The sequence below is a fragment of the Malaya genurostris genome, chromosome 2, assembly GCF_030247185.1.
Source record: "Malaya genurostris strain Urasoe2022 chromosome 2, Malgen_1.1, whole genome shotgun sequence".
Classification (NCBI taxonomy): domain Eukaryota; kingdom Metazoa; phylum Arthropoda; class Insecta; order Diptera; family Culicidae; genus Malaya; species Malaya genurostris.
In genome coordinates, this window is record NC_080571.1 from 135,986,192 (window position 1) to 136,011,471 (window position 25,280).

The 25,280-nt window shown below is 36.0% G+C and overlaps 1 protein-coding gene across 1 annotated transcript in view; it reads left to right on the forward strand.

The window, feature by feature from the left end:
* LOC131431676 (aldehyde dehydrogenase, mitochondrial) overlaps positions 1-25,280 on the forward strand; it is a 175,746-nt gene that overhangs the window by 121,451 nt on the left and 29,015 nt on the right. The window contains exon 2 of the mRNA XM_058597532.1: positions 232-380. Coding sequence (XP_058453515.1) covers positions 232-380 — 149 coding nt within the window. The remainder of the gene's footprint in view (positions 1-231; positions 381-25,280) is intronic.

The following is a 25,280-nucleotide window of genomic DNA, read 5'->3' on the forward strand; positions in this document are numbered from 1 at the left end:
TCAAGTATGCTTCGTATTTGATGGTTTCGGAATGGTATTCATTGGGTTTTTATTGTATTATTTTGTATATAACTTTGCAATTTCTTCCTAGTATTTGATAAATTTGAGAGTTATGTATTCTGAAACCTTGACGGAAATAAATTTCTTGCGAAATAGATTTTGTTTTAAATTGTTGCTTTTCAGGAAAATCTTACCGAACACTTAATTATTTGATTTTTTTTATGTATCCAGATATTTATTAATAACGAATGGCATAAAAGTATCGGAGGCAAGATATTCCTGAGCATAAACCCCTCCAACGAGCAGACTATCGCGGAAGTTCAACAAGGTGGCAAGGAAGATGTTGAAGTAGCAGTAGCAGCTGCACGAGATGCTTTCAAGTAAGTATTTCTCATAACATTAGCCGAAATATTATTATATTCAAACAACATTTCGAATTAAGTGGTCTTCCAACAGACTCGTTCGAACTACAGTGTGGATAGTATAGATATCTATACATGGATAGTAGAGATAGCTTCTAAAAAATTAAATTAATTGTTAAAAATCATATTTTTTTCAAAAACGTTAAATGGTAATAGTTTTTGCCTTTCATTATAGGGTAAGGGCTCCCTATTTCATCTCATTTGTAAGGACGTCGCCTTCAAACATCGATTCAGCCACTAAAATCACTATAACTATTTCATATTACTGCTTCATTCGCCTTGCTCCACGTTGAGAATTGATTCACATTTCTTGAAAATTTAACTAATATTCATAAAACAGCTGAAAACACTTCTGATGTGTTCACTACTCTGCTCCTAATTTCATCTCAATGGATTTTTATCCATCCCATCGTTGATCCTTTATTCATCCTATAAATCAGCAATGGCGACAGCAATCAAAACAAAATATTCCACTATTACACTCTCAGGTTCAAAATGTCAGAATTCTTCTTAAAAACGGCCTAATGCAAACTATGAGACAACACACGATATTTTTAGAACCAGTTTGAAATCATTTTAACGTTTAAAAATTTTTCGGTCGTTTCCGTTACCTTTCGCTTTGAATTTAAAACTTTACTGTAAAGTTAATTTGGTTAAATGTAATTATTACTATTTATTCATTCTTATAACAAAGTGTAGAGACAGAGATGCCATTTATACAGATTTATTTGTATTGTATAGATTTTTGCGTTCGCATACTGATTTAAATCAAAGTGCAGATTTTATACAGATTTCCTAAATTTAATACAGAATTGTACAACTTCATAGAAAGTGAGAAGTTAAAAATTAGACTTTCCTTTCTGAGTATTTATAGTATTCGATTGCAGTGATTCCTTAAAAGCTTATTAATCAACGGACAAATCACATGCTAAAGTGGAAATCTTTTATGTAGATAATTGATTACTTACAATTTGAACTTATATATATATATATATATATATATATATATATATATATATATATATATATATATATATATATATATATATATATATATATATATATATATATATATATATATATATATATATATATATATATATATATATATATATATATATATATATATATATATATATATATATATATATATATATATATATATATATATATATATAATGTTATTGTATATATTAACTCGTTTAATATTCTCGTGACTTACGGAGATATAAAGAATTATCTGTTAACATCATTTCATTTGTGAAAACAGATAGAGCAGATATCGACTTTCTATGCAACGGAATACATATTTTCTATGAAAATATCTGGCATCTCTGTGCACAGCCGATGAAACACACACACTTTACAGCGTTATGTTGACGTATAGCGGAATGAAACCAGTGCTACTAGATTTGTCACAATGGTTATTTCATTAGTATTTAACAAGCTCTTTCTGGTAATATTCGAAGCAAAAACAGTTATATTGAAGTATTAATATCAATAATTTAATTAAACTAATGTCACGGATACCAAAAACATACTGTTTGATAATAATTTGAAGAAGAAAAACAATTTATTTTTTGTTACATTTTGAGAAAACTTGGCAACTTTGCGAAACCAAATGAGATGAAAACAAAGCGCAATCAAGTAAACTAAGTGAAAAACTTTCATCTCATATTTTTAAAGGCTTTTATTGTTTGTCGGGTAGTTTTTGAAGTTTTAAATCGGTAATTAAACAAGTAGCAAGTGAACATTACTAATTATGAAGTCATCCAGCATTCAATGGTAGTGTAATTTGCGAAAAAGTGATCATGTTTTGAGACGAATCGATTAGTAGATAATCAGAAACATGACGAACAGTAAATCTTGAGACGAAAATGTGTCCTAAATTGAAAAGTGAGTTTATTTTGAATGAAAAAAAAACAATAAACGAAGAACTGAAAACCATTTTTTCAATAGGAAAGTGTGACAATAGCTTTTATAATCATTTTTAAACATTTCACAGTTTGGTTCAGGTAGGTTGTAAAATATAATTCATGTTCAAAGTAATGAGGTGAAGGGATGAGATGGAAATAGGAGCTCAGATGAAATAAGGAGCCGTTACCCTAGAAAGTAGAGATCAAGTTTATAATTTTTTTCTTTATTTTGCATCGTCGCACTAAATGAATAAACACACATTACCCTATACACTGAGATTTTTTATGCTGTTTTTTATGCGAATTCTCAGAGTTATGCGGTTTTTTATGCGAAGTTTCAGAGTTATGCGGTTTTTTATGCGAAGTTTCAGAGTTATGCGGGTTTTTTATGCGTATTTTCAGAGCTATGCGGTTTTTTATGCGGTACGTAATCTCGCATAAAAAAGACTTCAGTGTATATCTGGAACCGAAAGTCGGACACGGATGAAATTAAACAGCAACCTATGAGACTATAGGAACTTTTATTTGAGCCCTAAGTTTTTGAAAATCGATTAAATTATCTCTGAGAAAATTTAGTGAATCTCGTTTTAGAGTTTTGATCACTATTTCCGGTACTTCTGGAATCGGGAACTTGGAATCAGTATAGCCGAGGTCAGTTCGTTTAGTAAGTAATTAATATAACCTACAAATTGAATCAGTTTTAGGCCGAACCTAGAAGAACTTTAACTTTATTTCGACATTTGTGATCTTCAAAAAGGGTGAAACAGTGAACCCTTATCGAAATAATCCTAAAGAAGGCAATGACAAACCATATCAATACTCAAAAATAACATAACCGAATCATCCCCAACTAAACATAATAGTGTAATTGTGGACAATACACCAATCACGCCATTGGACAGCACTAATAACAGTCAATTTGAATTGGACTCTATACGATCTCCCATCGTTCGTCTTACTGAGCAGCCTGCAACTGGAGACGGCCGATTTTTAAAAGCTAGACTTCGCGACTTTTTGGAAGTATTTCACTAGTCGCAAAAAATCGAAAGGTATACCAATTAACGTTTGTTATAATGTCAATCAGCCGATACATCACTGGGTACTGCAAACCTATTCTCATCGTTCTTTCAAATGTGCTAAGTAATAACTCACCACCCTTAACAGAATCGTATTTGAGAGGTCTGCCCCACTACAATCTCAACATACCACGCATAGATTTCAGTCAACAACAAGTTATCCGAAAAAAGGTGCATGCCCTGACGGATTACCACCTTTCTTCATCAGAAATTGCACAGCCTCTCTTGCTTCCGGATTGGCTGACACGGTGGATTTGGACATACTTAACTGGACGTAGTGCTTTCGTGCGTATCGGACATACAATATCTTCTCTGTTCGAAATATCTTCAGGTGTCCCTCAAGGAAGCCATATTGGTCCACTGCTTTTTGTTTTATTTATCAACGACCTCTGCAAAGTAATGAAATCTCCTAAATTGCTGTATGCAGATGATCTGAAGATCTTCCGCTGTATAGAATCTAACTTGGATTGTTACGTCCTTCAATCGGACATCGACTTACTCATTGCCTGGTGCAACATGAATGGTATGGTATGGTAGTTACCACTACCAGAAATATAACGTCGTAACATTCTCTCGTTTGCTTTCTTCGATTGCTTTCGACTATAAAATCTCATCTTTAACCATCGAACGAGTTTCCGTTATAAAGGATCTTGGTGTTTATTTAGATAGAGAAGTAAGATTTTCGGAGCATGTTGCACTAACCGCCGCTAAGGCCTTCTCGATATTGGGATTCATTCGTCGAAATACACAGGCCTTCGAAGATGTGCACTGTCGAAAAACTGTATTGTTCAGTCGTCCGCAACATCTTAGAATATGCCGCTCCAGTATGGTCACCGTATCACAGCGTGCATATCAAGAGAATTGAAAGCGTGCGAAGGTGTTTTATACGCTACGTTACCTTGGTCCGATCCAGCTCATCTTCCTTCCTACGAAGATCGTTGTCGATGTGTTTAGATTAAGAATTAGTTTAGATTAAGAATTAGTACGTCAGAGTCGGTGCGATGTAATTTTTCGAAGACCAAATATAAAATATATACAAAAGTAGGACAAAACTAAATCGAAATCTGCATGAAATCTTTTTCATGAAGTATATACACCTTATTCTGAATCCGACCGTGACCGTGAATACTTCAGGTTCATTCCTGAATTTTCAAATCCATTCTGTTAACTATCTGTCACAACATAACATTTTGGCCGCGCTGAAAAACCTAGATGCCTCAAAAGGACCTGATCGTGGTAGAATACCATCTATATTCCTAAAAAATCTTGCACCACAACCACTCCTATAACTTTTCAATTTATCACTAAAAAAAGGTATTTCTCCTAAAACATGGAAATCATCTTTTCTTGTACCAACATTCACCAGGCTCGAAATCTGATTTTAGACACTAACGTGGAATAACTAGAAAATCTGGTGCCAATCGCAAACGCAGTTTGATATATTCGGGACGTTCCCGACTTGAAAGCAGATAAAGAAGGCCATACGTGGTGAATAGACACATAGGTGAGAACGCATAGAAGTGCTAAGACACTGAGGTGCAGAGACGAACGGGTGCAAAGGCACAGAGGTGCTAGGGCAGAGCCGCAAAAAAATCCACCATCATTGTATGGTGTACAGTGCCGGTTGCGGTGGAGAAAAACAGACATCACATATCGCGTGGTGCTACACAACAAGCATCGCATTTAATCGCCAACAATAGCTATAGCGCCGCATTTACGGCCAGGTACAGGCAGAGCACACACCAAGCTCAGCGAAGCCCACGACGGCAGGGCAACGGAGATAGAAAAAAGCGATTTTAGAAGATAGAAATTAGAAATCGTTGGGGCGAGCTTCACGTCGAGTACCTGTGGAAAGCAGAAAGCGACTAATCAGTCGGCGTTGAACAGTCGTTCGCACCGCATGCGTATAGCTCTTGGCTCCTGAAAAATTTTTCTGGCTACCTAGAGTTTCATTGATTCAAGGCTTCAGTCTTTTTCAAGGCTACCTGAATCACTAGCAGTCTTTTTAAGGACTAACAATTAGTCAGCCTTTCTCAAGGCTATACAAAGAGTGATATTCTAATATAATCAGTCTTTTTCAAGACTAAGAAGAATCAGCCTTTTTTAAGGCTAGCTATTCAAAGAACTTTTCTTCCAATTACTTAAGACTACCACAAAATCAGTCTTTATCAAGACTTTTCCAAACTAGGAGTCTAATCGAAGACTAATTTGGCCTAGTTAATTTAATTTCAAATTTCATCAATATCAAAAATGCCTGCGTCCAACCGGAAAGGCAACAACCCTAAGGCTAAAAATAATTCAATACGGAATAAATCGCACTCCGCTATTCAACATTTTTCTAACAACATTCACGATCTTATAGAATCTGAATGTAAAAATAAAAGACAACGGACGGATTTCCCATCTGTTGATTATATGCCGTCTAACAATATTTACGAGATTCTTCTTAAATACGATTGCAGAAGAAAATTCTTCAAAAATTCCCAAAATGGACGCTTGTCGTTCTGGGAAGAAGCAACAATCTATGCCACCAGTGACGGTGATGATTTCCGACTTCAAAGCATTCCGTACTGAGCTTTCTACTTTTCTCCCGGAAGTAAAAGTCTCATTGCAAATCGGACGAAGAGGAGAATGTCAAGTCTTGGTTGATGAATTTATTGATTATGAACGTCTTATCCGATATTTGTCCGAGAAACTTCATAAATTTTATTCATATGATATTTATATTTAATTAGACAGGGCATTCAAGGCTGTCTTGAAAATCTTATCAAATGATCAAAGTACTGATGAAATTAAAAATGAACTAAAAGAATTGCTTGGTTTTGCCCCTTCCCAAGTAATACTCATGAAAAAAAGAGCGACTGGTACTTCTAAACCACGCTCTGGAATTTCCCATGAACTTTACCTAATACACTTCAGTCGAAGTGATGTAAACAATTTGAAAACTTTAGAAAAAGTACGTTTCATTTCCCATTCATTGGGAACATTATAATCGGCATAATCGTATTGCAAACTTAACGCAATGTCGTCGTTGCCAAGGCTTCGGCCATGGAACCAAAATTTGTCATATGGATATACGGTGCTTGAATTGTGGTAAATCGCATTCGAAATACGTTTGTCCCACGAATGAAACCACTGAGAAATTTTCATGTTCAAATTGCGATGGAAATCATAAATCCAATTATTTGAATTGTCCTGTCAGGGAAAAAATTTTAAACGCTTGTTCGCTTAGACAACAAGTCAAATCAACGACCTTAAATTTACAGAACATACCTGAAAATAAAAAAAACCGTACAAATGTCACGCCTAATTCTTCTAAGGCATTTGTTTCTTCGAATTTAAAACAAAAAACAGGTACGCCCTCCAATTTGTCTTCGAACGGCCAAATCATCTTCTTCTAATGGCAGTCTACCTACCAATACTCCTTCAATGCCATTCGCTTCTTTCAATGAAGTCGATTTAGGCGATATAACTAAAAATAAAATGAGCTAATTGGTTGGATTACAGATCTCAAATTGAAAATCATGTGGATCATGAAACTATATTAGAAAATTCTGCGGATCGACACAGCAATTGATAATTTGAATCATTAAATTAGCGAAGCTAGAAATCTTTCAGTTCCCAAAGCTCAAGATAAATAAAATTCTCCTATCATCGATGACAATCTTCAACTGCTCATTCGGTTGAAGAATGTTCGTCGACGACAATATCAACGTTCTCGTGATCCTGCTATGAAAAATATAGTTAAGGATTTCCAAAAAGAAATTAAACATAGATTTACACTTTTGCAAAATGAAAATTTCGCTAAAAAAGTTGAACAAATTAAACCATATTCTAAACCTTTCTGGAAACTTTCTATGGTTCTTAAGAAACCTCAGAAACCAATTCCTGCTCTCAAGGAAGGAAATCAAATACTTCTTACAAATGGCGAAAAACCTCAAAAACTTGCTCAGCAGTTCGAGAGTGTCCACAATTTTAATTTGAACGTTGTGAGGCCTTTTGAAAATGAAGTCTCACTGAAATATGATCATATTTCAACTCAAGTGTTATTACAAGATGACATTATTGAGACAAATTTTGATGAAATTCAGTCAATTATTAGGAAACTTAAAAACCTGTTTTATTCCACCTAGTGGTGTAATGATGCCTTTCTCATGTATATAATATTGTGGTATTCTATTCAAAATTCTTCTCTTCGATTTTTGGAAGAAACCAAGAGATTGTTTATGCAACATACTGAATAAAACAGTGCTATGATTGAGTGAGTCATCCTTAAGAGAACGAAATGGGTTCACTATTATATGCACTTCCGGCACCGGAGCCCGAGAACCGGTATAATCAAAGTGGGTTCGTACGGCCACCAACTAACATGACATACAAACTCTACTAGTACGCACTCTAAATTACGATTTAAATGTTTGTTGTATCCGAAAATATGCAGTAATATTTGGTAGGACCATAAGACCTTGTAATTGACCCTAAAACTGGGAATAACGGTTTAGAGTCCAGTTTATAACATTTTTTACGGTTTTTGTTCCGCCAGTTTAAGTGACGGTGTACAATATCGAACACACTTTACCCTAAACGCCGGAACCGGAAGTCGGGTCCGGATGAAATTCATGAATTCCGTATTGGACCGGGAGACCTTTCATTTGAATCTAAGTTTGTGGAAATCGGTCATACCATCGCTGAGAAAAGTGAGTGAGATCCATTTTGGTATATATGACCACTATTTCCGGTACTTCCGGAACCGGATACCGGGAGCCAGAATAGCCGAAATTGGTTTTTTTAGTTACCTACTGATAATAACTATCGATTTGTGTAGTTTTGAGACCAGTTTAGAAAATTTTTACGTTATTTGTTTCCCTGGTTTAAGTGACGGTGTACAATATGTAACACACTTTACCCTATAACTCCGGAACCGGAAGTCGGATTCGGATGAAATTCAGGAATTCCGTATGGGACCGGAAGACCTTTCATTTGAATCTAAGTTTGTGGGAATCAGTCAAACCATCGCTGAGAAAAGTGAGTGAGATCCATTTTGGTATATATGACCACTTTTTCCGGTACTTCCGGAACCGGATACCGGGAGCCAGGATAGCCGAAATTGGTTTTTTTAGTTGCCTACTGATAATAACTATCGATTTGTGTAGTTTTGAGACCAGTTTAGAAAATTTTTACGTTATTTGTTTCCCCGGTTTAAGTGACGGTGTACAATATGTAACACACTTTACCCTATAACTCCGGAACCGGAAGTCGGATCCGGATGAAATTCAGGAATTCCGTATGGGACCGGAAGACCTTTCATTTGAATCTAAGTTTGTGGGAATCAGTCAAACCATCGCTGAGTAAAGTGAGTGAGATCCATTTTGGTATATATGACCACTATTTCCGGTACTTCCGGAACCGGATACCGGGAGCCAGGATAGCCGAAATTGGTTTTTTTAGTTGCCTACTTATAATAACTATCGATTTGTGTAGTTTTGAGACCAGTTTAGAAAATTTTTACGTTATTTGTTTCCCCGGTTTAAGTGACGGTGTACAATATGTAACACACTTTACCCTATAACTCCGGAACCGGAAGTCGGATCCGGATGAAATTCAGGAATTTCATATGGGACCGGAAGACCTTTCATTTGAATGTAAGTTTGTGGGAATCAGTCAAACCATCGCTGAGAAAAGTGAGTGAGATCCATTTTGGTATATATGACCACTTTTTCCGGTACTTCCGGAACCGGATATCGGGAGCCAGGATAGCCGAAATTGGTTTTTTTAGTTGCCTACTGATAATAACTATCGATTTGTGTAGTTTTGAGACCAGTTTAGAAAATTTTTACGTTATTTGTTTCCCCGGTTTAAGTGACGGTGTACAATATGTAACACACTTTACCCTATAACTCCGGAACCGGAAGTCGGATCCGGATGAAATTCAGGAATTCCGTATGGGACCGGAAGACCTTTCATTTGAATCTAAGTTTGTGGGAATCAGTCAAACCATCGTTGAGAAAAGTGAGTGAGATCCATTTTGGTATATATGACCACTATTTCCGGTACTTCCGGAACCGGATACTGGGAACCAGGATAGCCGGAATTGGTTTGTTTAGTTGATAATAACTATCGATTTGTGTAGTTTTGAGACCAGTTTAGAAAATTTTTACGTTATTTGTTTCCCCGGTTTAAGTGACGGTGTACAATATGTAACACACTTTACCCTATAACTCCGGAACCGGAAGTCGGATCCGGATGAAATTCAGGAATTCCGTATGGGACCGGAAGACCTTTCATTTGAATCTAAGTTTGTGGGAATCAGTCAAACCATCGCTGAGAAAAGTGAGTGAGATCCATTTTGGTATATATGACCATTATTTCCGGTACTTCCGGAACCGGATACCGGGAGCCAGGATAGCCGAAATTGGTTTTTTTAGTTGCTTACTGATAATATCTATCGATTTGTGTAGTTTTGAGACCAGTTTAGAAAATTTTTACGTTATTTGTTTCCCCGGTTTAAGTGACGGTGTACAATATGTAACACACTTTACCCTATAACTCCGGAACCGGAAGTCAGATCCGGATGAAATTCAGGAATTTCGTATGGGACCGGAAGACCTTTCATTTGAATCTAAATTTGTGGGAATCAGTCAAACCATTGCTGAGAAAAGTGAGTGAGATCCATTTTGGTATATATGACCACTATTTCCGGTACTTCCGGAACCGGATACCGGGAGCCAGGATAGCCGAAATTGGTTTTTTTAGTTGCCTACTGATAATAACTATCGATTTGTGTAGTTTTGAGACCAGTTTAGAAAATTTTTTACGTGTTTTGTTTCGCCGGTTTAAGTGACGGTGTACAATATGTAACACACTTTAGCCTATAACTCCGGAACCGGAAGTCGGATCCGGATGAAATTCAGGAATTCCGTATGGGACCGGAAGACCTTTCATTTGAATCTAAGTTTGTGGGAATCAGTCAAACCATCGCTGAGAAAAGTGAGTGAGATCCATTTTGGTATATATGACCACTATTTCCGGAGCCGGATACCGGGAGCCAGGATAGCCGAAATTGGTTTTTTTAGTTGCCTACTGATAATAACTATCGATTTGTGTAGTTTTGAGACCAATTTAGAAAATTTTTACGTTATTTGTTTCCCCGGTTTAAGTGACGGTGTACAATATGTAACACACTTTACCCTATAACTCCGGAACCGGAAGTCGGATCCGGATGAAATTCAGGAATCTCGGATGGGACCGAAAGACCTTTCATTTGAATCTAAGTTTGTGGAAATCGGTCAAACCATCGCTGAGAAAAGTGAGTGAGATCCATTTTGGTATATATGACCACTATTTCCGGTACTTCCGGAACCGGATACCGGAAATCAGGATAGCCCGAATTGGTTTGTTTAGTTGCCTATTGATAATAACTATCGATTTGTGTAGTTTTGAGACCAGTTTAGAATTTTTTTTACGTTTTTTGTTTCACCGGTTTAAGTGACGGTGTACAATATGTAACACACTTTACCCTATAACTCCGGAACTGGAAGTCGGATTCGGATGAAATTCAGGAATTCCGTATGGGACCAGGAGACCTTTCATTTGAATCTAAGTTTGTGGAAATCGGTCAAACCATAGCTGAGTAAAGTGAGTGAGATGCATTTTGGTATATATGATCACTATTTCCGGTACTTCCGGAATCGGATACCGGAAATCAAGATAGCCTGAATTGGTTTGTTTAGTTGCCTACTGATAATAACTATCGATTTGTGTAGTTTTGAGACCAGTATAGAAATTTTTTTACGTATTTTGTTTCGCCGGTTTAAGTGACGGTGTACAATATGTAACACACTTTACCCTATAACTCCGGAACCGGATGAAATTCAGGAATTCTGTATAAGAGCGGAAGAACTTTCATTTGAATCTAAGATTGTGAAAATCGGTCAAACCATCGCTGAGAAAAGTGAGTGGGATCCATTTTATTATATATGACTACTATTTGCGGTACTTCCGGAACCGGATACCGGGAACCAGGATAGCCGAAATTGGTTTTTTTAGTTGCCTACTGATAATATCTATCGATTTGTGTGAGACCATTTTAGAAAATTTTTTACGTGTTTTGTTTCGCCGGTTTAAGTGACGGTGTACAATATGTAACACACTTTACCCTATAACTCCGGAACCGGAAGTCGGATCCGGATGAAATTCAGGAATTCCGTATGGGACCACGAGACCTTTCATTTGAATCTAAGTTTGTCAAAATCGGTACAACCATCTCCTAGAAAACCTAGTGAGATTATTTGACACATACACCCACACATACATACACGCACAGGCATTGCTCAGCTCGACGAACTGAGTCGAATGGTATATGACACTTGGCCCTCCGGGCCAATTTTCACTAGTCGGTTTTTCAAGTGATTGCATAACCTTTCTATATGAGAAAGGCAAAAACATGAAAGCTCCTAGTAATGATGGAATTTTTAATATTCTTATTAAAAATCTTCCCAATGTTGCCTTGAGACTTCTGGTTAAAATTTTCAACAAGTGATTTTCATTAGCTTACTTCCCAAAAAGATGGAAAAACGCTAAAGTAATTCCTATCCTCAAACCTGATCAAAACCCAGCATAAACATCAAGTTATCGACCAATTAGCTTACTTTCTTATATTAGTAAACTTTTTCAAAAAATTATCTTGTTGAGAATGATGTCTCATATAAATGAGAATTCAAGTTTTTTACCAGGGCAGTTTGGATTTCGTCATGAACATACAACTACTCATCAACTTGTCAGAGTAACGAACATGATAAAAGCAAATAAATCTTCTTGGTTATCCACTGGAGTTGCTCTTCTAGACATAGAAAAAGCATTCGGCAGTGTTTGGCACAAAGGTTTATTAGCAAAAATGTCTAATGTCAAGTTTCCTATTTATTTGATCAAAATGATTCAAAATTATTTAACTGACCGTACTCTTTAGGTTAGCTATCAGAATTGTAAATCTGAATTGCTACCCGTAAGAGCAGGTGTTCCACAGGGTTCGATTGTAGCTCTAATCTTGTATAATATTTTCACTTCTAATGTTCCAAATCTACCAGTTGGTTGTCAGAAATCGCTATTCTGTGACGACACAAGTCTGTTAACCACAGGTAGAAATCTAAGAGTGATCTGCAGTCGCCTAGAAATAAGTTTAAATATTTTCAGTGATTATCTGTCAAAATGGAAAATTAAACCAAATGCAGCAAAAACGCAATTAATTATCTTTCCTCATAAGCCAAGAGCTTCTTTCTTAAACCAAACAATAATCACATTCTCAAATTGAATGGCTTGGAATTGACATGGTCTGATCAAACAAAATACTTATTTTTAACGTATGACAAAAAAACTCACTTTCAAAGACCACATTGAAGGAATCCAGGCAAAGTGTAATAAATATATTAAATGTTTATATCCTCCTCGAACAGTCATCGGGCGCGGTTCGCTTTTTCGAGCGCTCCGCAAGTAATTTATATTTATTTATTTTTTGACGCGTGGTCTACGTCGCGCGCGGGCCTTTTTTTTATAGCCTTTCGGACAAATTTTATCTTGAATAATGAAGTGCGGTGTAAAATCGTGTATTAATATTGACGATCGCTTCCTTTGGAAATGCGAATTCTGTGAAAAATCGTACCATTCAGCCTGCATCGGCGTGCAGCGGCATCAAGAAAACTTTATTCTGGCATTTATGGTACCAGTGTGTGCCGACTGTCAACATTTAATAAGGACAGGAGCTGAAACTCTAAAACTACTTCATCTACAGGAGCAACTTCTAAAGCATACAAAAAATCAAACGGAAACGTATCACCGGACCACTGCAGACATGAAAACACATTACCTGGAAATATTCGACAGTGTCGAGCGTTTGCTCATCGACGTGAAGCAGTCATTGTCCAGTATCAGCAGAAACGACCACAACATTTGCGGTAAAGTAGGTCAGCGCATGCAGTCATTCGAGGCCTCGCTACACAGTGCCATGAAAAACGTTAGCGATTTTAGTAAAGTAAATGACCAGCATATCAAGGAAATGAGCGAACGGCTTCTTCGCCTCGAAGAAAAATTCCACCGACCTACCAAATCTGAAGTCCCTGCAATAATACCTAACACTATTCTGGAAGAATTGAGAGTTGAAGTCAAAGCAATATCGACTTCAATCTCCAGTATCGGAACCAAAGACCAAAATACCAAACCTAAGTCTCTAGCTGAAGAACTCAAAGAGAAGGAAATTCAAACATGCGACAGTGGCTGGCGCTTCATTGGAGGTAAAAAAATCTGGAAACGAGACTGGAGTGAGTATGACAAGAAACAGCGCACTCGACGGCTGCAAGAAAAACAAGCAGAAAAAGCAAACTTCAGACGAAAACATCCGAAGCGGAAACAACAAAATAATACAAATTACAGTATACGCAGTAAAAACAACAACTACACCAACAACAGCAAACACGACAACAACAACAACAACAACAGCAACAACAACAACAATAATAACAACAACAACAACAACAACAACAACAGCAACAACAACAGCAGCAGCAACAACAACGACAATAATGTGCACTACAACAGCAACTTGAACACTAATAGTAACAATACCTGCCACAACAATAACAATAATATGTCATTACAATATACCTTACCCTTGGACAAGGACTTACTAGCAGCTGCACGGGTTCAATTCTCCGGACATCCAGGTGCAGATATTGCCTCAAAATTCATAAATTTCCAAAAAGGTGAAACCATCAACCCTTACAAAGGAACAAGAAGTATTCAAAACAACACTACTCCGGTCTTAGGAAGTAATGACATCGAAGCTGCACCATCCACTAACTATGTGAACACATCTTCAATATCACAGAACATAAATACATCTACAGTATCACAGGACATGAGTACAGACAGCCAATTCGAAATTGATCCAATGCGTCCTCCAATTGTACGTCTTACTTCACAATCTGCAAATGGCGACGAACGCTTCTTGAAAGCAAGACTTCGTGACCCGAAAATAATGCACGTCGTCCGTCTGTATTTGTCATACATGAAAAATCAACAACCTACAGTATGCATCGAGGGTATGACACCAACTAGTATAAAAATGCTATTAGCATCAGAAGGTCTTCCAACAACACCTGACCACCTCCTACGAATCTTCATCGAAGTGCATCAGGAATATGGAATGAAACCTAAGGAAGCGCTGGCCGACCTGGACTCTTATGGGAAATTTTTGACAAGTGAACGTATCCGCCGACTCCAACTAATCCGGGAAGCCGAACACAATTTTACAAGGCCGAATTTTCGGAAATAACGACGCCCCTTGACGAAGGAATAGACACAGAAATTAGTAATGTAAGTATTCCAGAATTTTCAAAAACTTCTTCGCTTCATAGACAAAATGTGACTGAAATTTTGGTCTATTGCCAAAATTTCAACCGCATGAAAAGCCCAGCCAAAATGAAAGAAATTCATCAAAATTTAATAACCTCCTCTTTCGACGTAATACTTGGAACTGAAAGCAGCTGGGATGAAAGTGTTAGAAGCGAAGAAGTCTTTGGAAATAATTTTAACGTATTCCGGCACGACCGAAATTTATCTCTCTGTCAGAAAAAATCTGGAGGTGGAGTCCTCATAGCCATACACTCTTGCTTTACTTCTGAAGAAATTATTACTCCTAAATATAAAGAATTTGAGCATGTATGGGCCAAAGTCTCAATATTGGGAGAAGAACATATTTACTGCTCTGTCTACTTCCCACCCGAAAATGCGAACAAATTCGCTTTTGAATTATTCTTTCAATCTTTAGACACAATTATTTCGAATATGGAACCTGAAGTAAAGCTTCATATTTTTGGCGACTTCAATCAACGTAACGCGGACTTCATTTCTGACATTGAAAATGAATCAATCTTACTTCCAGTCGTAGGAGAAAACGCAACATTGCATTACTTTTTCGACAAAATTTCTAATTTTGGCCTGCATCAAGTAAACTCCGTAAAAAATCAACAAAATGCATATTTAGACCTTCTTTTCACAAATTGCACAGAAGACTTTTGTGTGAACGCATCAAACCTGCCATTATGGAAAAATGAAGCGTTTCACACTGCAATTGAATATTCATTATTTACACACAATGCATCCCTTCCCTACGACTTGGAATATGAGGAAGTGCCGGAATACAATAAAATTGACTTTGAAGAAGTCAAGTGTAGACTAAGTATAATAAATTGGCGGAACATACTGAGTACAGAAGGAAATGTCGACGTCGAAGTAAACAAATTCTATCACATTATAAACAAAATATTAGCCGAAACTTTGCCCTTGAAAAGAAGAAGAAAAAATCATAACAGCAAATTACCTGTATGGTTCAATTCACAATTAAAACATTTGAAAAATAGGAAACAAAAAGCACACAAAACTTACAAACAAGAAAAAAGTGACGCTCATCTTCAAAATTACTTAAATCTATGCAATCAGCTCAAAATAGCCATTAACACAGCACACGAAGAATACAACCGCAAAATTGAAAACGAAATAAAGACTTGCCCTAAGAACTTTTTTAACTACACACAAACTAAACTAAAAAGCAACAATTTTCCATCTCAAATGCACCTCGACGAACATGTAGGGACAAATAGTACAGAAATCTGCAATCACTTTGCAAATTTTTTCCAAGAAGTACATACATCTTATTCAGAAACTGACCGTGACCGTGAATACTTCTCTTTCATACCAGCATTTTCCAACTCCATCTCTGTAAACTATCTATCAGAACATGACATTTCGACAGCACTGAAAAACTTAGACGCATCAAAAGGGCCTGGACCTGACAGTATACCACCAATATTTTTGAAAAATCTTGCTGAAGAACTTACACTACCACTACAACTACTTTTTAACTTATCACTTAATAAATGTACTTTTCCTAAAGCATGGAAATCTTCTTTTCTTGTACCAATATTTAAATCTGGTGCAAAATCTAACATTCGGAACTACCGTGGAATAGCCATTATCTCATGCATTCCAAAATTATTTGAAAAAATTGTAAACGAAAAACTTTTTCATCAACTTAAAAATGTAATAACAAACAAACAACATGGTTTTTTTAAAGGCCGCTCAACTACAACAAATCTCTTAGAATTTATGACATTCACACTGAATGCAATGGACGCCGGCAACTACGTAGAAACGCTTTACACTGACTTTAGCAAAGCCTTCGACCGTATTGACATACCTTTACTTCTACACAAACTACAAAAATATGGCATAGAACATACTCTTCTTGAATGGCTCAAATCATACTTAACGAATCGTGTACAGGTAGTCCGCTTCCAAAACATTCTGTCTGAACCAATTAATGTAACTTCTGGCGTACCTCAGGGTTCTCACTTAGGGCCTCTCCTTTTCATTTTACATATAAACGACATTTCCTTCATACTCAAAAATCTGAATGTGCTTATATATGCAGACGACATGAAACTGTTCATGGAAATTAAAAATATCAACGGCGCTGTAATATTCCAGAACGAAATCAATCTATTCCACATTTGGTGCTGCAAAAGTCTACTCCAACTCAATGTAAAAAAATGTAACTCAATAACTTTCAGTAGGAAAAATGAAACTATATCTACAAACATACATCTAGGAAATCAACTTGTAGAAAAATGTAAAATTGTAAGAGATTTAGGCGTAATCTTAGACTCCAAGCTCACTTTTGTTGAACACTACAATACCATAATCAATAAAGCTAATAGCATGCTGGGCTTTATTAAACGCTTCAGTCATAACTTTCAGGACCCATATACAATTAAATTATTATACACTACATATGTCAGACCTATTTTGGAATATTGCAGCCTAGTATGGAATCCATGCAATATTATTCACGAAGAACGCATCGAATCTATTCAAAAACAATTTCTTTTATATGCACTTCGTAAATTAAACTGGACAACATTCCCTCTACCATCATATGAAGCACGCTGCATGCTTATCAATATACAAACACTTAAAGAACGCCGTGACTTTGCAATGCTTTATTTTATCAGCGACATTATTTCTCAACGCATTCAATCAGCTCCATTATTATCGCAATTAAATTTTTATATACCTAGCCGTCAACTACGTTCCAGGAAATTATTTTTAGAAAAACAAGCTGGAACAAATTATGCAAAATACAGTCCAGTCAATCGAATAATGCGCCATTACAATCAGTACAGCGAACATCTTGACCTTACTATGTCAAAAAATCAAATCAAATCTCAGCTATGTCGTAGAAATAATGCGTAGTATGTAAGTGAACATTGTAAACAATTTATATGTAGTCTACATTTGCTTGACGAAATAAATAAATAAATAAATAAATAAATAAATAAACAGAAATTCTAAGCTCTGTCTAAAAAACAAATTGTTAATTTATAAACAGATTTTCAGACCAGCCATGCTTTATGCAGTACCAATTTGGTCAAGTTGTTGTTCCACCAGAAAAAAAACGTTCAAAGGATTCAGAATAAAATTCTGAAAATGATTTTGAAGTGTCTTCCCTGGTTTAGTACAAATGAGTTACACAGACTCACAAATATGGAACCATTAGATGTAATGTCACATAATATTATAAGCAAATTCCGACAAAAATCGATGCAATCTTCAATTCAATCGATTCGCTCTCTGTATTAGTTAGTAAGTTAGTATATAAGTTCCTTTTCTCCATTACACAATAGAAGTAGGTTTACAATTTTCCCTACACAAAAATCTCTGAATTGCGGAAGCATATGATGTCCTCATGGTAATAATCAAATCATATATATATATATATATATATATATATATATATATATATATATATATATATATATATATATATATATATATATATATATATATATAAATATATATATATTTATTTATTTATATATATATATATATATATATATATATATATATATATATATATATATATATATATATATATATATATATATATATATATATATATATATATATATATATATATATATATATATATATATATATATATATATAATAGGGCTAAAAAGTGCTGAACACCCAATTTAAATCTTATTAATTTAATTTTAACTCATATTCCAATAAATAGTTATTTAAAAAAAGCGACTAACCGGCAGATCTAAGATTTTATTTTATTTTAAGTCTAAGTATATTGCCACCAGACAAAAATTTAACGGTTCGTAACTCGCATAGAACGATTCAGAACGAAGTTGTGCAATGCGGGCCCATGGATAGTCTATTTTCGGCGCAAATTGAAGCCATTAAATTTATTCCAGATATCTAGAGACTTTACATTACGATTCTCCGTTACCAAAGAGATAGTAAAAGTTCATAAAGACAAGATCCGTGTTGTAGTCGATTCTTTTAAGCAGGTGAACGAAATTGTTTTATATGAATTATTTACTCGCGTATACATTCCTTCGATAGACGTGAAATAGACGGTGTTAACGCCGAAGCGTGTCTATCGGTTGATGAGTTGCTTGAGCATGGATTCGGTTTTTTTAAATACTCTTTGGTTTAGGAAGTAAGGATACTCGAGTGCAAGCAATTGTTCTCAGTATCTTTCGAAGAAGAGAACAAAACTTAACAACCATCCTTACCTAGCCATGTTCGCATCGATGGAGTTCGCATTCCTGTTCGATTTTTCATACCAAATGTTATGAATTGTCTACGCGCACATATGCAGAAATGCTTAAAACTGTCATTGATGTCCTCCCTCTCGAAACAGAATTTTTTTTCAAATCTGAAGCCAGAGGAATCTGACTCTGATGAAAATAGTGAAGGTTTTTCGTTTGTTACTACTCAAGGGTCAGTTAAGAGAACGAAGGCTTCCCCTAAATTACCAAAAAATGCACCTTAAATTTTAGCTTAGAAAAAGATTCCCGTGAAAAACCAAAACGGCAAATTCAAAAACATAGACTGTGCCTCCGGGTTTGTCAAATTCACGAACTAAACCAGGAACTAGCACAAAAAATGACAATAATCCAGTGGGCTTCGTTTCACAGTTACCTACAGGGTTGCTGAAGTTTTCAGAAATTGTAGACTGGATTTTCTCTGCATTCTATATTCCTGAACCCCTAAAGACCCTCATAACGGCATTTCTCCCAATAGCTTATACTTTTTGGAAGCAGATATCAGCTCAATGGCCAATTCGCTGAGGGTTTGCATCATTTGATGGATAATTTATAATCCGCCGCAAATGATTCAATCACTGTCCTGCAGTTGTCGAAGCATCGTACCAAAACTAGTTGCATTTAAAGTTTTGTTGCATAGTTAAACATGTGATGTATTTGCTTTGTACGAAACATGGCTTACATCAAGCATAGCATTAAATTTTAATGATTTTAACATTATACGTCTCGATAGAGACTCTCCGTATGGTGGAGTGCTTTAAGGCCATCGTCCAAGTACCATGCGCGCGGGTGGTTTTAGGAAATTTTCGATAGAAATTTCGAAAAATTTGACAAAACCAAAAACATACAGACCTTTGAAATACTTTTATCTATCTACAGGGTGAAAATGACTGGAAAATTCGGAGGATTTTACGAGTCTTATCAAAAATAGCGCTGAAAAAATGAGCTTTTTTTTGTAATTTTTCACAATTATTTGAAAAAATAATTCGATGGAATGAAATTTTTTTTTCAAAAAAAAACCTCATGCTGGCAACAAGGATCACATTCGGACACATTTTTGGAAAACCTTTTCACGCTTTTCATGGAAAATCAACGAATTTCATATAACCGATTTCGTGGAAATTTTTGAAATTCGTGGATTTTCTATGAAAAGCGTGAAAAGGTTTTCCAAAAATGTGTCCGAATGTAATCTGTGTATGCATAATAAAGTTTATTTGAAGAAAAAAGTTTATGTCATCGCTTTATTTTTCCAGATAATTGTGAAAGATCACAAAAACACTCATTTTTCAGAGCTATTTTTGATAAGACTCGGAAAATCCTCCGAATTTTCCAGCCATTTTCACCCTGTAGATAGATAAATGTATTTCAAAGGTCTGTATGTTTTTGGTTTTGGCAAATTTTTCGAAATTTTCATCGAAAATTTCCTAAAACCACCCGCGCGCATGGTACTTGGACGATGGCCTTAAGGAATTATAAAATGCTATTCCTTTTATAGATCGACTTCTAGTATGGAAGTTGTTACTTGCATATAACATTAAAGGAAAAGACATTTGTATACCTTCGGTTTATATTCCTCCAAGAACACAAGTTGGACAGCGACATCTTAATAAAATGGTTGAAGCTTTCCCTGCTCCACGATTTGATTCTGGGAGGTTTCAATTCGCACGAAATTTTGTAGGGTGATGATAACTGATCATATACAATATATAATATTTGCGACAATTTGACATGACAGTTTTAAATATGGGTGAATGAAACTTGACATGACAGCATCAAATTTATGACACGGATCCCAAGGCCTACTGTACGTCCAAGTGCATTAGATTTGTTTTTTTGCTCGACTTCAATTCGATTAGATTGCTCCTGGAAAATACTTCCTGATTTAAACGGTAGCGATCATTTACCAATCATCGTCTCAATTAGCATTAACAATTGCCCTGGTATTTTAAATTCAATGGAAGAGCTCCCCCCACTTGAAGAATATGACTTCCTCATTTGTTCGATTCTGGAGGCCGCAGAACAATCCTAAACCGAACGACTAATAGAAAGCCTCCCAACGCTTGGTGGGACAAAGAATGCTCCGACGCTAAACACGCGAAAAAAAATACTTGCAAGACGTTTCTCAAACGGCGAGGAGGAACTCCTCAGAATTTTTAAAAAATCATGGTTTTAGAAACCAAGTACAAGAGCATACTTCGAGCGAAAAAATGTACCTATTGGAGACATTTTGTCGAGGGGTTGTCAAGAGAAACCTCAATGAGCATTCTTCGGAACACGGACAGATAAATAAAAAATCGTAACGTGGGCAATGAGAGTGAGGAATACTCGAACCGATGGATGTTTGACCTTACTAGGAAAGTTTGTCCAGATTCTGTTCCTACGCAGAGCATTATTTGGGAGTCTCCTCCAAATAATGATTACATTGATAGCCCCTTTTCAATGATGGAATTTTATATAGCACTCTGGTCTTGTAACAATAACGCTCCTGGGTTGAACAGAATTACATTCAACTTGGTAAAGAATTTGCCCGACCTCGCAAAAAAACGCTTGTTGGAATTGTTCAACAAGTTTCTTGAAGAAAACATTGTTCCACCTGACTTGAGGCAAGTGAAAGTTATCGCCATTCAAAAGCCGGAGAAATCAGCTTCCAATCACAACTGATATAGACCCATTGCAATGTTGTCCTGCATCAGAAAACAGTTCGAAAAAATATTCTTCGACGTCTCGACACTTAGGTCGAGACGAACGGCTTGTTATCGGATACTCAGTTTGTCTTCCGAAGAAATAAAGGGAGGACTAATTGCCTTACATTACTTACGTCTGACATCCAAATTGCCTTCGCTCAAAAACAACAAATAGCATCTGCATTTTTAGACATTAAAGGAGTATTGGATTCAGTTTCCATTGATGTTCTTTCAGATAAGTTCCACCAACATGACCTTCCAGTGGTTATAAATAACAATTAGCACAACCTCAGCTCATGCCTCAGTCCGCTCCTCTATAATTTTTACTTGAACGTCATTGACAATGTCTATTAACTTCATGCACTCTAAGACAATTGGCAGATGATAAGGTGGTTTCAGTTACTGCAAAATCCATTGTAAGATACTTTAGATAACTTGTCCGTTTGGGCTGTTCATCGGAGTATCGTATTTTCTGCGAAGAAAACAGAAAACCGGTCGTCTTTTCAAGAAAGCGTGATCCCGCGCAGCTACAGCTTCATATGATGAGAAGAATTATCGCGCAGGTTTTGTCTTTCAAAAACCCCGGAGTGTGGTTTGATTCCAAAAGCACGTGAGGAGGACACATTAGGTATCTGATAAAAAAATGCCAACAAAGAGTAGATTTTCTTCTAACAATAACAGGATCTTGGTCGGGTGCTCATTCGGGAGATTTAATAAAATTGTATCAGACAACGATACTTGCAGTGATGGAATATGGATACGTTTGCTTTCGTTCCGCTGCAAATTCCCATTTCATCAAATTAGAGCGAATTCAGTATCGATTTCCGCGAATTACCTTGGGCTGCATGCATTCGACACATATAATGAGTCTTGAAGTTCTGGCGGGAGTTTTAACATTGAAAGATCGCTTTTGGGAGCTGTCATCATTAATAACTACTAAATTCTCTAGATATTAATCTCTTCGAAAGACTAGTCGAGCTTCAATCTCAAACAAAATTCATGACAGTATATCAACCCTTCAAGATATATTCCTATCCATGACAGCCTCCTAAATGTCCCTGACTCAACGTTATTTTTCGACACATCCATGCAGCGTGAAGTGCGTGGTATCCTTGATCACCTGCGCTCGATGGAAATCGTCACACTATCTCCAAACTATTATTTCCTCTTCTTTGATAGTATGAGTGCAATTGAAGCCATTCGTTCAAATGCTGCTGGCAGGAATGAACCGTTTCTCTTGATCAAAATAAAGCAGTGCCTGAACGACATATTGAATAATAATTATGTGTGATGTCCAGATTAATGTCGTATCACTACACGTTGGATGTACATCTCCTTCGAACTGGATTTTCCGAGACTGATCGTTGTGCTTGTGGCGAAGGTTATCGCGATATTGATCATGTAGTTTTGACATGCAAGGAGTATTATGATGTCAGGTCTCAACTAATCAATTCCTTTCGTACTCAAGGTAGACTATCTAATGTCCCAGTTCGTTACATTCTTGCTTGTCGGGACCTTTCTTACATGAAACTTATTTATCATTTCATAAAGACAATTGGAGTTTTAATTTAAAAATTGGCCCTTTTAAGACTTAGCTCTGACTGCGTCCATTAGTTCATCCAGTAGCTAAATTTGAATAGAAAATATGTAATGTGTGTGTGTGTAGGTAGTAACTTAAAAATCCAGGAAGACATATTTCCTTTGTCTCTGTTTAGTAAAGAAGTGGAATATGTTTGAAAATTTTTAAACTTTCTGAGAAAATATTTAACCTCTTTCTACCCTAAACAATTTTTCAAGGTACTGTTGTTAAGAATCTATCCACCTCCGTTTCATATAAAAGGAACAACATTGCAGCATTCTTTCAATTTACTTAGAAATCTGATACATTGATGATGAATACAAGTAGTATTCGAAATACGTATCTGTGATATGACGTCTATTATACATGTTTTAAAAGTGTTGTGGGCAGAGATGCCATTTATACAGATTTATCCGTATTATACAGATTTATCCGTATTATACAGATTTTTACACGCGCATACAGAATACAGATTTGATACAGATTTTATAAATTTAATACGGATTTCCCAAGAAGCAAAATAAAGCTTTTTCGTATGAGCAATCTATTAACAGTTCGGCTGAAAAGTTCGTATCGTTTAATAGAAACACACATTTTTTGCCAAAATTCGTTTTTATTATTCAACATAATTGCCATCAGAGGCGATACAGCGATTATAGCGATCTTCCAACTTTTCGATACCATTTTTGTAGTACGATTTGTCCTTTGCCTAAAAATAGGCCTCAGTTTCAGTAATTACCTCTTCATTGCTTCTAAATTCTCTAATAACGCTATATAATAGTCACTGTTGATGGTTTTTCCCTTTTCAAGGTAGTCGATGAAAATTATACCATGCGAATCCCAAAATACAGACACAATAACCTTACCGGCCGATTGTTGAGTCTTTCCACGCTTTGGGTTCGGTTCATCGCGTGCAGTCCACTCAGCTGACTGTCGATTGGACTCCGGAGTGAAGCGATGGAGCCATGTTTCGTCCATTGTTATATATCGACGAAAAAAATCGGTTTATTTCGATATACCAGCTCCAAACACTGCTCAGAATCATCAATTCGTTGTTGTTTTTGATCGATTGTGAGCTCACGCGGCACCCATTTTGCACAAAGCTTTCTCATATCCAAATATTCGTGAATAATATGTCCAACACGTTCCTTTGATATCTTTAGGGTGTCAGCTATCTCGATCAACTTCACTTTACGGTCATTGAAAATCATTTTGTGGATTTTTTTTCACGTTTTCATCGGTAACAGCCTCTTTTGGACGTCCACTGCGTTCATCGTCTTCGGTGCTCATATGACCAGTACGAAATTTTGCAAACCACTTACGAATTGTTGCTTCGCCTGGTGCAGAGTCTGGATAACACTCATCAAGCCATTTTTTGGAATCGGCGGCACTTTTTTTCATCAAAAAGTAGTGTTTCATCAACACATGAAATTCCTTTTTTCCATTTTTTTCACAATAACAAAAGTAGCTTCACTCAAAATGCAATATCTCACAAACTAATAATCAGACAGCTGTCAAATTTATACACGTATCTTTTGAAGGTTGGTACTAACTGAAAATGGTATGGATTTAATTCTAGTGGCGCCCTCTCATAGAAACGATACGAACTTTTCAGCCGATCTGTTAGTATTTGAATTCACAGACAGATGGAAAGAATTATTGCTCATTGAATCTACCATTCTACATCCATAATTTGTTGGAAAAACATCTTTTAACACCATTAATTGTTGAAATTTAATTTTATTAGTGAATAAAGATAAATTCAGATTTTTTATACAGAGTAATACAGATTTCCTATGAAAAAATCTTTCATCTCTGGTTGTCAGATACACACTGAATGTGTATAGTGACGAGGTATACTTATAGTAGAATTCAATGGCATTAAAATTTTTTTTTATTGCATCAGAAATATTCTACTAAACACTGAGTTAA